Genomic DNA, 14,425 nt, shown 5'->3' on the forward strand with positions numbered 1-14,425 from the left:
AACATGCATTCCGATATTTAATAACATGAGATCAATAGTATTCTGATGATAAATTAGTTCTCCTTTAAAATCAAATTTTGCTCCTTGCAATATTTGACAAGGTAAAAAACAGTAACTAATAACTGAATTGTGCCTAAATCAGCCGGAGATGCCACCAGAATGCGCACTTTGAAGTCTCCAATTTCAAAATTTTCCAGGGGAGCATGGCCCCAGACCCCTCAGCAGCCTTTAGGGCCCTCCAGGTCAGTCGCAACGCTCAGATATGATTATTATTTAATTTAAATTTTTTTTTTTTTTTTTTTTGGGGGGGGGGGGGGGGGGTGTGTGTCAATATTAAATGTTAGCATATTTTCTTCTCCAAAACAAGGTTTAAATGTTGGTTGACATTTAAAAGGTACAGGACATTAAATCAGTAATTCCTGTTTTCTCTTTAAAGGAACTTTCCACCGTACTTCCATAATGAAATATGCTCTTATCTGAATTGAGACGAGCTGCTCCGTACCTCTCAGAGCTTTGCGCGACCTCCCAGTTAGTCAGACGCGCTGTCACTCCTGTTAGCAATGTAGCTAGGCTCAGTATGGCCAATGGTATTTTTTGGGGCTGTAGTTAGATGCGACCAAACTCTTCCACGTTTTTCCTGTTTACATAGGTTTATATGACCAGTGATATGAAACAAGTTCAGTTACACAAATTGAAACGTAGCGATTTTCTATGCTATGGAAAGTGCGCACTATAATGAGAGGCGTACTAACACCTTCTGCGCGCTTCGGCAGCGCATTGATACGGAGCTCAGATATCAGTGCGCTGTTGAAGCGAGCAGAAGGTGTTAGTACGCCTGTCATTATAGTGCGCACTTTCCATAGCATAGAAAATCACTACGTTTCAATTTGTGTAACTGAACTTGTTTCATATCACTGATCATATAAACCTATGTAAACAGGAAAAACGCGGAAGAGTTTGGTCGCATCTAAATACAGCCCCAAAAAATACCATTGGCCATACTGAGCCTAGCTACATTGCTAACAGGAGTGACAGCGTGTCTGACTGCGTCTGACTGACTGGGAGGTCGCGCAAAGCTCGGAGAGGTACGGAGCAGCTCGTCTCAATTCAGATAAGAGCATATTTCATTATGGAAATACGGTGGACTGTTCCTTTAAAGTACTGAATAAAACCCTGACGTAAAAACGTTTCCGGTAAATTCTCCTAACAGATGTTTTAAAGCTGATGGGGAAAAATTACCTCATTTAGCTCCTCGCTGTATGAAGAGAATTCGTCAGTGGAGCATGATTCACCTTCCTCCATTTTCATCTCCGCATGTTTCTCATGAGCTTCAGAACCAGTAGGTGGCGCTGTGCTTTGAATCAGTGAGCTCAGAGGTTGAGAAGAGCACAGAGACGAGAGCGTGAGCGGGTCGTACTTCAGCTGAGTGTTCTCGGTGCTGAGCAGAGACGAGGACAGCAGGCTGGATGATGTGGACAGCAGAGGAGAGGACGAGGCTGTGGAGGACAGGCTGGACGGGCAGAGAGCTGGACACGACGAGGTCAGGTTTGCCCATGGAGGCGGCTGGAGGAGAAGCGATGGGGCCTGGGTCAGGATCCGGTTCTCCAGACTCCGAGCAGTGCAGCGTGAGTAACGCAGAGCCTCCGTCCCGGGGTTCGAGTCCGGCTGAAGCGGCGTGACCTCCTTCATCTCTGGAGGAACTCGCTTCTCTGATGAGCTTCTGGAGATTAGAAAGAAAGAATGAAGATCACTGAAGAGCTGCGTTTGGTCTGAGTGGGAGTGTGTCGTCATTCCACACGAAAGTGCATCAACAGCACAGTGAAGACCTTTGAACTTTGCTCACCTGACAACAGCAATATGGTTCAATGCAAAAGTTTTGCCCCCCCACAAAGGTTCCTGATTTAAAGATAAGGAGAAACTGTCCCTCAAATGATATAAACTCATCTCCAGAAACAACAGAAAACAGATTTTAAAATGAAATGTGAATTAAAATAAGCGTCTTCATCATCCTAATGGTAAAACACGATGAATGACTGACACCACCACAAACCCTACTGGGTTATCTTAAAGTTTCTAACTGCAAAGTTGAATTCTGGGTAGAATGTTCTATTTCTATTCCAGTTAGAGTTTGAAGATGTTTCACTGCCACACACACACACACACACACACACACACACACACACACACACAGTATCCTGTGTGTAAATGTTTAAGATAAAAAGCGTCCCACGTTTTACAATTCCGGAGATCGCCAAAGCAAGCGAACATCATATCATGTGACCACCATGGGGCGTGTTTGAGCTACTTTTAACCAAAACAAGTCAGTGTGGGTGAACGTGTCGGACTCGGCTCTCCCTCCAGCGGAAGAGAAAAGGAACGTCTGCCCAGTGAGTGCAACTGCAAGATAGAGCGAGGTTATTGCTCTGACGTGCCATTTTTCTGGACAGTTAACTAAATCATTCTAGCTAGCGCTTAGCTATCTTAGCCTTACAGTGCATGGGCTCGACTCCCCGGCCGCGAGTGTGGAATTACACACCTAATGTTTTGATCTTTCAGAGAAAGAAACGAGAACACAAAAAACATACATGTCAACCTATACGGAATGTCCGTATTTTATACGGATTTGATTCAATAAACGTAGTATACGGGCGTATAAATAAAGTTATACGGATTCTTTAAAAAAAACTTCAATATTTATTTAGAGCTATAATCAATTCCCACGATGATAAAAGAGCGCATAACATTTACAAACGTACTGTACACCACACACAGCCAGTAAAGAGTCTTATGAAATCGCGCGTTATCTTGTGGTAGCGAGACTTCGTTCCACTTTTGATCATGCGCACACCGCACTGCGAGAATCCCGCCAACCGTGAAGTCATAGACATATAAACATAGACGCCGCCTTCTGCGTAGAATCATACGTCATCCTTGCCACCATATTGGATGTGGCAAAGTGGAGATTCTTCACCCGTCTCTGGTATAGCGTCTAGACAGTAGCCGAGAATAAAGATGCCTCATTCATGTGCTGCGTTTAACTGTACCAACAGGTTTACCGTCCAAACGAGATCACATGGGATTACCTTTCACAGGTGAGACTGGAAAAATACTTTTCATTGTATTTGGTCATTATAACGTAATTTTACGAAAAGATTTTTCTGACTTTGTGGCTAATATGAAGTCTCACGCATAATAGCCGCTCGGTGAAACCTGTCTCCAAACAACGAAGTATTTCCTTCGTAGCTACGCTGATAACACTTTGTGTTTTTGTCGAACATTGGAGCTTTGTATTCATTCTGAAGGTTTATTGTTATTAATATTGAATAAAAAGTAACTGGGATATATCATTGTTAATTATCATTCAAATTTTAGGTAAATTATTTTAATTCGCATCTTATACGGATTTTATAAGGGAAATACGGATTTTGGAGGTTGGTTATACAGGTTTGATTGACCAAAGGTTGACATGTATGACAAAAGCAGGAACAGAGAAAAGATATAAATATTCATCTTTTGTTTCACGGATCTATTCGCCAATGTCAACCACAAATTCCATCTCTGCGACTCCGAGCTCTCCGAGGGTCGATGTTGATGCAGAATCATGATGTTCTCTTGGAGGCGTCGCCATCTTGGTGTGACGCAGTTCCATAGTTATGCTAATTAGTTAAAGTTCCTCCCTCGCGCCCGGCTGTTTCCCGTTTCCGTAGTGTCATTTACCTTGTTTACCTCAAGAGGGAGGAAGTCGGTCCCAAAACGGAGACCCTCAGGACATCAAAATGATCGCATCCCATTCGTCCGCATGATATTGTTCTTGCGAGACAGAGCAAAATACCATACACAAGAAAAGAAATAACAAATAAACGTCAGATAACTTTTCAGTCAGCGCCTTTCAGTAATATCATTACAGATTTGACCATATTTATAATTATTTGAGCTTCGTATTGCCCTTATTGTATTTTTATTGGCTATTAAGTGATTTCCTTCACAAATTTAAATACAGTGATCCCACAAATATCTTTAGTTCACATGGCTAAAAGGTATAAAATATTACAAATTTGAAAAAGAGGTTTAAAAATGTTAAATAACAGAAAGAAGATAATTTAATTTAATCAATTTGCTTTAAAATGCCATAAACATTGAGTTTCTTTCTGGGGAAAAAAGGCCTACAATTTCACAAAACAGTGACAATGTTTAAAAAAAAAAAGTAGCCTTTTTATTATTAATTATGCAAATTGCTTTTGCTTTTTACAGTAGAAGGAAGTAAAAATGGCTTTTAGTATAAATACGGAGTGGGTGGCACAGTGGTGTAGTGGTTAGTGCTGTCGCCTCACAGCAAGAAGCTCCTGGGTTCGAGCCCCGTGGCCGGCGAGGGCCTTTCTGTGTGGAGTTTGCATGTTCTCCCCGTGTCCGCGTGGGTTTCCTCCGGGTGCTCCGGTTTCCCCCACAGTCCAAAGACATGCAGGTTAGGTTAACTGGGGACTCTAATGCCGCTTTTCCACTACAAACGCGGCTGAGTCGGGCTGAGCCGTGCCGTGCTGAGTCGAGCTGAGCGGGGCTGTTGGAGTTGCATTTCGACTACAACCGCGCTGAACCGTGCTGGCTGGAAGTGGGTGGACACATTGGGTGGAGTTAGCGAAAGTGGGTGGACGTCAGGTGATGTCGTTAAGCAGCACAAACAGTGACATCAGTGAGCTTTTAAGCGGTAGTCTCACGACCCGGATAGTAAACAATAAACATGGAGGACATGGAGTCGTTAGTGTTGCTGGTCTTGGTGCTGTGGCTTGTTGTCACCGACAACGCGGACAGATACTGGCAAGAGTGTATAGATGAGGCGAGGAGGCGCATAAGGCTTCAGAAATTCTCGTAATTCGTAATTCTTCTTCTTCCGGGTTTGCGGTGTTCACAGATCCCAGCGCGCTCGCGGGGCGTGTGTGGGCATGTGAGGACACTCCTCCTCACCAATCAGTGCACAGGGGAGTGTCTGCTCACGCCCCCAGCCCCACTCGGCTCGGTTTGGCTCGCTTCAGCCCCACTCCAAAACGGTGCGAGTTTTAGTGGCTAAGCAGGGCTGAAGCGAGCTGAGTCGTGCTGGTTTTTGGTAGTCGAAACGTGAGCCGTGTCGGGCTGAAGTGAGCTGAAGCGAGCTGAAGTGAGCTGAAAAAGGGTAGTGGAAAAGGGCCAATAATTGACCGTAGGTGTGAATGGTTGTCTGTGTCTATGGCCAAGTTTACATTAGACCGTATCTGTCTCGTTTTCTTCGCGGATGCACTGTCCGTTTACATTAAAACGCCTGGAAACGCCGGGAAACGGGAATCTGCCAGGGTCCACGTATTCAATCCTGATCATGTGTGGTCCGGTGCTGTGTAAACACTGAGAATATGCGGATACGCTGTGCTGAGCTCTAGCTGGCGTCGTCATTGGACAACGTCACTGTGACATCCACCTTCCTGATTCGCTGGCGTTGGTCATGTGACACGACTGCTGAAAAACGGCGCGGACTTCCGCCTTGTATCACCTTTCATTAAAGAGTATAAAAGTATGAAAATACTGCAAATACTGATGCAAATACTGCCCATTGTGTAGTTATGATTGTCTTTAGGCTTGCCATCCTTCCACTTGCAAGTGGTAAGTGATATGCACTGGGATCACACACAGCGGCTCAGTCCCGAATCACTGCTCGTGCACTTCACTCGCGCGCTGTGTGAGCTGCGCAGGGCCGGAGTGCGCACCCTCCAGAGGGCACTCGCTGTTCAGGACGGAGTGATTTGGAGCGCAGGATGCCTGCGGAGCCGAGCGTATCCGTGTATTGGTGTTGCTGTGTGCACGCGAATCGTGTATTAGTGTTGCTGTGTGCACACTAATCGTTTTAAAAACGTTAATCTGATGATCCGCTGATACGGTCTAATGTAAACCCCACCTATGTGTCAGCCCTGTGATGACCTGGCGACTTGTCCAGGGTGTACCCCACCTTTCGCCCGTAGTCAGCTGGGATAGGCTCCAGCTTGCCTGCAACCCTGTAGACCAGGATAAAGCGGCTACAGATAATGAGATGAATGAGATAAATACGGAGGTGACTGTAGGAAATCGTGCACACTGATTATTGAGAAATAGTCCGAATTTCTCGACCAATCACCTCAAGCGACTCGGCAAAATGGCGTCCAATTGCTTCGTCACCGTAAGGGAGGAAGAATTACAGATAATGAAAGAAAATGCTGTTCTTAAATAAAAGCACTAAAGATGCTCCAAAGTTTGGTCTAAAACTGTTGAAAGGGAAGGTGGGATTGGGATTTATTTTACTGATTTCAAAACAAAGTATTTTATGTGACTCGGCGTAGATCAGTGATGAGTCTGCGCCGCACAGTTATTACATTTACATACCGCTTTTGACGCTTGAAATAATTTCATGCGATTCTCTCTTTTTTTTTTTTTTACATAAATCACCTATATATTTATCCAAAAACAAACAATTATCCACCTCATACTCGGTGAATATCGGTGAATAATAACCTCGACTTCGTTTCACAGATATTCACTTCACCTTCATGGAACAACTTAATTATCCAGCGGCAGAATTCATTCAGTAGCACAGTTCAGGGTTAAATGTCTTGCTCGAGTACCATAAGTCTCTCTGGCAGTCCTGGGGTTTTCTACATCTCCACAACAAAAGCACAACCAATGAGCTATTGGCTTGGAAGAAATCCACTGTCATGGCATCCATTTATCACCAGCCACTAATCCCAGGGTGAGTCTTTCTTTACCGTCGCTGGTCCTTCCAGTCTATTGTCCAAGCAAAACGCTCAAACGGTTACCAAGCACAGGAAAGATTTCTTTATATTCTTCACCTTTTTCTATTGTTCCTCTCATATTCCCAGGGCTTTCCACTAAGGCTCATACTAGCCAGCCATGACAAATAAGTAGCCAGCCGGGGGGAGTAAACACAAAATAAACTCCTGTGCACGTAGTTCCCAGGATTAAATGTATTTTCCACAGACCATTTATTTATTCACTTTCCTCAAATACAAAGTAAAATGGCAGTAAATCTTCTTTCCTTTCTTGCGTATTGCATCATGAGGCGTTCCTGGCTTGTAAATCTCTTATTTTTGGTGCATGACACATTCACGCAGCTGAGCATGCTATGAATTAACAACGACAACGGTCTGCAGTGGGGCGACACAATTACACACTCAGCGAACATTTCTCCATTTGTGTATGAAAATACACTCCAACCACTCAGTTTGGGTTCATTTACAACCAACGGTGTCTTTTGATGCCAGCACGTAATTGAACGAGAGAAGACTGGTTTACCGGAGACAAAATAAGCGTTATCTCTGCTTCTGTTCCCTCCGACACACTACTGCCTCCGCCGAGTGCGCGCGCGCACACACACACCGCATGTCGGGGCCGCGGATGAGTTACTCTCCCTTGATCAACGAAGTCGGCGGGGAATTTGTGGTTATTATCGGTACAAACAGTGCGAATCACAACTTAAATGAGTGCGGTTCAGTTTGACATTATTGTCAGTCCGTTAGATAAGCATTTAATTTTATTAAAATCGAAAATTAATATTTAGAGCCTGTGGGCTACAAAAATAATAGTCATTAAAGTAGCCGGCTGGACTTAATTGTGTAGTCGGCTGTACGGCCAGCAGCCGGCGCTTGTAGAAAGCCCTGCATTTACCAATTTGTTATTTTCCACTGTATGTGTTTTTTTTCCTCATCTGACTGACACAAAGCTTCCTGATTTCTCTCCAGACTGAACAGAGATGGACAGTAACGAAGTGCATTTACTTGAGTTCTGTACTTAAGTACACTTTTTGAGTATCTGTACTTTACTTGAGTATTATTTTTTTGGAAACTTATGACTTTAACTTCACTACATTTGAAAGACAAATATCGTACTTTTCACTCCACGACATTTCTATCAAGGTCCTCGTTACTCGTTACTATGAAGCAGCTTTGAAAGTGGATATTGGTTTTTTTCCCCCCTTTTCTAAAACGTGATTGTTTTTTCCGCAGGTGACACTGAGAGCCGATCAGTAATCACTTGGGTCACATCACGTCCGTAGACCGGATAAAATCAAGCTCAGTGATTTCTCCGCAGCGTTATTTAACACGATCAGTCGATGGCAGAATGGAAGGAGGCGGTTCTTCTGGGGAACGCACGCACTCATGGCTTTACCGAGAACCCATGTTTCAGTTTTCTGAAAGAAATAAAGATTTGTTTCGTTTTAAATGCTTGCTCTTTACTGAAAACGAACCACATCACGGCCTACAAAAACTCGCCGTCCGACCTGCGGAAGCATATTGAGGGATATAAACGTTTTATTCCAAGAGAAAGCTTGTAATGAAGTTGTCTGTGCTTTTAGAGCTAGCGATAACGTTGCAATAGCAATACAGTCTGGTTAGTCACATGACTTTCAATGGATTTGCCCGCCACGTTGCCATAACCTTGTCCACGGCTAACGTTAACACACAGCTAGTTAACTTGGACACTGTTAGTTAGCATGTAAAAACGGAGTTATGCTAACATGAATAACGTTAATTTATCTGAAGTCCTTTCAGAAATATATGTTTTAGCATAATCTCGCCAAATAAACAAAATGTAGAAATCTTTCTTTTCCAGTAGCGTTAGCTACCCAATATGATTTCGAGTTTGAAAAGAGTTTGCTAGCATGTCAGGTGGAGCGTCACTGACTAGCTAGCTTAACGTTAAACCACCATGATGCACAGCATGCGTTCATTTTGTGAATTCACATTTCTGTCTTTGGTAACGGTGTTAAGTTTTGTAAGCGTTGTGGCAATAATACAACAATGTTTTGACAGAAAATGTACTTTTAATACTTAAGTATTTTTAAAAGCAAATACTTCAGTACTTTAACTGAAGTAAAAATTTGACTGGAGAACTTTCACTTGTATCGGAGTCACATCTGACCAGCGGGATCTGTACTTTGACTTAAGTAATGAAGTTGGGTTCTTTGTCCACCTCTGCGACTGAACCCAGAAAATTAACAATAACTGTTTTTGCTGACTTTTCCATTTCCAAGATCTTGCTTTAAAGCAAAAGAAATGGAATGAAATTTGATCAATTTCTATCAACAAACATTGGCTCCGGCAAACAAAAAGGAGCAGAAGTGCAAACAGACACATGGATTTGAATTCAAACTTGAGGTGATTTGAATAATCTGAATGGCACACCCAGACGGTCAACTGAAGTGTCCTGAACATGGCCCACTGTCAAGAAGAGCTCCGAGATGAGCCCAGGACAGTCTTCATGATTAAAGCAGCGACTCTACAGCGTCCCCGTGAGAATAAACCCTGAAGCAAGGGTTCGGATGGGGTGTAAACTGTTTCTGGGAAGCAGTTTTCCATGTGAGACCATCTACAGCAGTCAAAAGTTGTGGAGAAGCCATAGCCTAATGGTTAGAGAAGCAGTTTTAGGACCAAAAGGTTGTCAGTTTGAGTCCCTGGACCAGCAGGAATGGCTGAACCCCCAACTGCTCTGATTAGATCAGTTCCTGGGTCAGTTTGTATGATACTCTGTGGATTGGATTTAACTTTAAAAAAAAAAAAAAGGCAACTCATCATAACTCATTCCTGTGTCCCAGATGAATATGGGTCTGTTTCGAATCCCTTCACCGCCCCTTTAATTTTCCATTGATGACGTCACACACGGACAGCATGCAGGAAGCAAATTATAGTGAGAATAATACTCTCAACAATACAAAATCTTTTTACAGTTGATTTTCAAATACTGACAGTAAATAATCAATAATCTGCACTTAGTTAGTGACGTCATAATAAACACCAGCTTCACCTCAACATCTGGAGAAAACTCCAAACGTTTAGATTTACTCTAAACAAATTTATTAGAATGGGTAATGCATTAAACTTAGTTTGTGGAAGCAATAATCAACACAAAAGCTTATAAAGATAGACTTACTAACCCGTTAAAGTGCTGATCTTCTCCTAAACCTGGGCTGTGTTACAGATTTCACTCCACACTTCCGGAAAGGAGGAAAACACATCACTCCCAGCCCGGCACCGTAATGGACCATATATAAGGGCATATGAATTTATACCACGGATGGATTAATACCTCATCTCATCTCTCATTATCTCTAGCCGCTTTATCCTGTTCTCCAGGGTCGCAGGCAAGCTGGAGCCTATCCCAGCTGACTACGGGTGAAAGGCGGGGTACACCCTGGACAAGTCTCCAGGTCATCACAGGGCTGACACATAGGCACAGACAACCATTCACACTCACATTCACACCTACGCTCAATTTAGAGTCACCAGTTAACCTAACCTGCATGTCTTTGGACTGTGGGGGAAACCGGAGCACCCGGAGGAAACCCACGCGGACACGGGGAGAACATGCAAACTCCACACAGAAAGGCCCTCGCCGGCCCCGGGGCTCGAACCCAGGACCTTCTTGCTGTGAGGCGACAGCGCTAACCACTACACCACCGTGCCGCCCCTGGATTAATACCGTATCTCTATTATTATATTAAACGAATATCCAGTCCCAGTCAAAAGTTTGGACAAACCTTGTAATTCAGTGTTTTTTCTTTGTTGTTTTATTAAATAAAAGACGCTTCATGTCTTAAAGGAATGATAGATGTCGTTTCTCTTTACTTAGTCGAGCAGTTCTTGACATACTATGGGAGAAGCACACACCATACATGTCAGCCTTTGGTCAATCAAACCTGTATAACCAACTTCCAAAATCCTTATTTCCCTTATAAAATCCGTATAAGATGCAAATTAAAATAATTTACCTAAAATTTGAATGATAATTAACAATGATATATCCCAGTTATTTTTTATTCAATATTAATAACAATAAACCTTCAGAATGAATACAAAGCTCCGATGTTTGACAAAAACACAAAGTGTCACTCTAATGTTCTGAATTGTACTCCATTGCCCCTTTTCCACCAAAGCAGTTCCAGGGCTGGTTCGGGGCCAGTGCTTAGTTTGGAACCGGGTTTTCTGTTTCCACTGACAAAGAACTGGCTCTGGGGCCAGAAAAACCGGTTCCAGGCTAGCACCAACTCTCTGCTGGGCCAGAGGAAAGAACCGCTTACGTCAGCGGGGGGGCGGAGTTGTTAAGACCAACAACAATAACAAGACGGTGAAAGGTCGCCATTTTTAAGCAACGAGAAGCAGCAGCTGTACAAACGCGAAGTCATCCATTATTATTATTATTATTGTTGTTGTTGCTGCTGCTGCTTCTTCCGCGTTGTTTTTGCTTCGATATTCGTGCCAAGGTTTATGCAAATGTAGCGACGTAACTGATGTATACAGCGACGTAATGACATATACAGCGACGTAACTGACGTATACAGCGACGTAATGATGTGGCTTCTCTTAGCACCGCGAGCTATGGAAAAGCAAACTCGTTCTCAGCTGGCTCGCAAGTTGAACGAGTTGTGAACCAGCACCAGCACTGGCCCCGAACCAGCCCTGGAACTGATTTGGTGGAAAAGAGGCGCATGACAGCTTTTTTAGCACTCTGCACCAATCCCTCACTAGGCTGCATGTCACAGCAAGTGTCTGTGTTGATCTTACACTGCAGTAGGCCAGGTCAGTGTGTCTGCATTCAGGTTCTTTCTGCTCTCTGTGTGTATCTTCCTGACTTGAGAGAAAACTCTCTCACAGTCAGCATTACTGTGGGGTAAACAGAGCACTGCCTAACTTGAACTAAAACGCCACTTTGTCACTTCGTATATATGAGAGTTTTTTTCTTTGTTGTTTGTTTTTTGTAAAGGCTTTACCCCATTTAAAACAAAACAAAAAACAAACAACAAAGAAAAAAAACTCTCATATATACTAACCCTGATTAACCTGTATACCCTGTATGCCCCCACATTTTGTATGCTGCTGAATCTGTCCTTTTTTCAGTAGCTTTGTATAAACAATAACCGCTAAATGTAATGCAATGTTATGTAAGGTGATCGCCTAGGCATTCTCATTGTGAAAAGTAAGTCACATGTACATGGACTGGCATTTAATGTTGTATTTGTTCCTTTCTATTCGTTTTTTGTCTGTTCATATTCTTTTTGGGGGAGTAAAGTCAGTTTAAAAATGCCGTTAAATGCATAGGCCTATAGGCCAAGTTTAATGACCTTGAGGTTATCAGAGGTCATATGTCGTTTTACAAATGAAAAATGAATTCAGCACCCAAACATTTAACAAACAAGGCCATTTGCTAACTTCATTAATCATTTTAGCACATTTCATTCCTTAGAAAGCTGAGAAACTGGGTTCAGCTGAGACGTTTACAGGCCCAAAGTTCAATGACCTCTAGAGGTCAACAGAGGTCAGATAGAGCTCGGCATATTGCAGATTTGAATTCGGCACACCCAAATTGACAAAATAAGACTGTTTGCCGACTTCGTCTCAAAAATGCCTTTAACTCCTTAAATAAGCACTGTAGAGGCTCGTTCGTAGTGAGACCTTGAGAAAAGTGCTATAGCTTACACTGACGAAGTCTCTGTCCCAAAGTAACTGTTTCCACTCTCAGTGTCCGTGTGCCTTGCAATAAATCCACTTGAAACGTCTTGAAAGTTGAACTTTAATCCTCGTTTAACAATTACAAAGGTTCTAAGATACAGAGAGTCGGTGAGTCAGAGAGTCAGATAAGAAAAACTGTTCGCTTCCACGGCTTCTCGAGATCTCCCCTGAGAAGCGTGAGACCGTTCTTATATAGCTGAATGAATTCTAATTCTAATTCTTGAGAAGTGTGAGACAGTTCTAATTCTTGTTCTAATTCTACATATGAATTCTGATTCTAATTCTTTTAACCTTGCCACATATTATTCATCATCTTAATCATGAAATAAACTACTTATATGAAATTACACACTCAAATGAAAATATATATACTTTTTAACATAAATTGTAATTCACATCTATATGAATTCTACTTTGGCCGTTACAAGCACTTTTTTGAATTTTGGTACCAGTCTATTTACGAAGAAGTTCAGGAGATATTTGCTTCAACTTTGTGTTTAGATTTCTCAAAAAATACAGGCCTTATTCACAGAATTTAGTTCTTTTTCCCTCTTTTATTATTTCCCGGGAGGCACGGTGGTGTAGTGGTTAGCGCTGTCGCCTCACAGCAAGAAGGTCCTGGGTTCGAGCCCCGGGGCCGGCGAGGGCCTTTCTGTGTGGAGTTTGCATGTTCTCCCCGTGTCCGCGTGGGTTTCCTCCGGGTGCTCCGGTTTCCCCCACAGTCCAAAGACATGCAGGTTAGGTTAACTGGTGACTCTAAATTGATCGTAGGTGTGAATGTGAGTGTGAATGGTTGTCTGTGTCTATGTGTCAGCCCTGTGATGACCTGGCGACTTGTCCAGGGTGTACCCCGCCTTTCGCCCGTAGTCAGCTGGGATAGGCTCCAGCTTGTCTGCGACCCTGTAGAAGGATAAAGCGGCTAGAGATAATGAATGAATATTATTTCCCAATTTTATTTTATTTTATTTCTTTATTTTATTTATTTACTCCCATCCTTATAGGGATAGAATAGGCTTCTGAACCACACCCCAGTCCAGCAAGTGGCGGTAATGCTGCTTTTACGCTAAGCTGCCAACCGCCATAAAAACCAAAAAAAGAAGAAGAAAGAAGGGTATGGTTTACATATATGGAAGTTTACTTCCGTGTTTCATGACGTCGAGTCAAACGTGTTTCCCTATTGGTCGACGCGGTGAGCTGCGTCTGACGTATCAGTGCAGCCATTTTTGTATCCAGTGTAGCGCCGTGAGCTGTGAGAAAGAAAGCAATTTTTAAAATAATAAATAATTGTGGAGATTTATGAGGTTTTATCAACGAATAAAGTTGATTTAGTAGAAGTTATATTTAATATATATTTTTGTTGAATATGTTAATAATAACCGGCTGTTAGCTATAGCAAGCTGTATGCTAGCTCTTGCTTTGTTTCTTCAGTGGAGAGTTTAGCAGTTAGCTGTGGAGAGTTCTTTCAGCAGCTCCTGTTTCTTTTCCAACTTTCAGATAGAATAAGGAATGCGCTTTTCAGTTTTAGAAAACTTGTGCATATTTATAATGATTGCAGGGCTTGTTTTGTTAGTTTGATTAGGACTTGGTTCTTTTTGTACTATTAGAAGCTAAATGTTTACTTTAAATGGTCTCTCTCTCTGCAGGTATAATTCTACATCCGGTCCATCAGTGCACTCCTGAGGGGGTCTGTGTGCACCATTTAATCCAAAACCTCATCCCATAGACATTTACAACACTTTTTAATACACAGTGTTTAATCTGTGGCTTATTTTGTTTAGGTTGCTGTTTATCCTGTTCATCCAGACTCTCTGAAGGATCATCAGAAAGAGCCCTGCGCAGTCCCTGCCTGGTACGTAGGAATTATTTCATCTGTTCAGCATTAAAGAAAAAAAAACCCATTACCCACGATG

At 42.6% G+C, this 14,425-nt stretch overlaps 1 protein-coding gene across 2 annotated transcripts in view; it reads right to left on the minus strand.

Annotated features, from left to right (window-relative positions):
- tep1 (telomerase-associated protein 1) overlaps positions 1-10,030 on the minus strand; it is a 110,949-nt gene extending 100,919 nt beyond the window's left edge. For both annotated transcript variants that reach the window (XM_060897785.1, XM_060897784.1), the window contains exons 1-2: positions 9,944-10,030; positions 1,240-1,720 (exon numbers count right to left, since the gene is read on the minus strand). In XM_060897785.1, coding sequence (XP_060753768.1) covers positions 1,240-1,689 — 450 coding nt within the window. In that variant the 5' untranslated portion in view covers positions 1,690-1,720; positions 9,944-10,030. The remainder of the gene's footprint in view (positions 1-1,239; positions 1,721-9,943) is intronic.
- Between the last annotated feature and the right edge of the window lie 4,395 nt (positions 10,031-14,425).

Source organism: Neoarius graeffei, chromosome 17 (assembly GCF_027579695.1).
Source record: "Neoarius graeffei isolate fNeoGra1 chromosome 17, fNeoGra1.pri, whole genome shotgun sequence".
Taxonomy (NCBI): domain Eukaryota; kingdom Metazoa; phylum Chordata; class Actinopteri; order Siluriformes; family Ariidae; genus Neoarius; species Neoarius graeffei.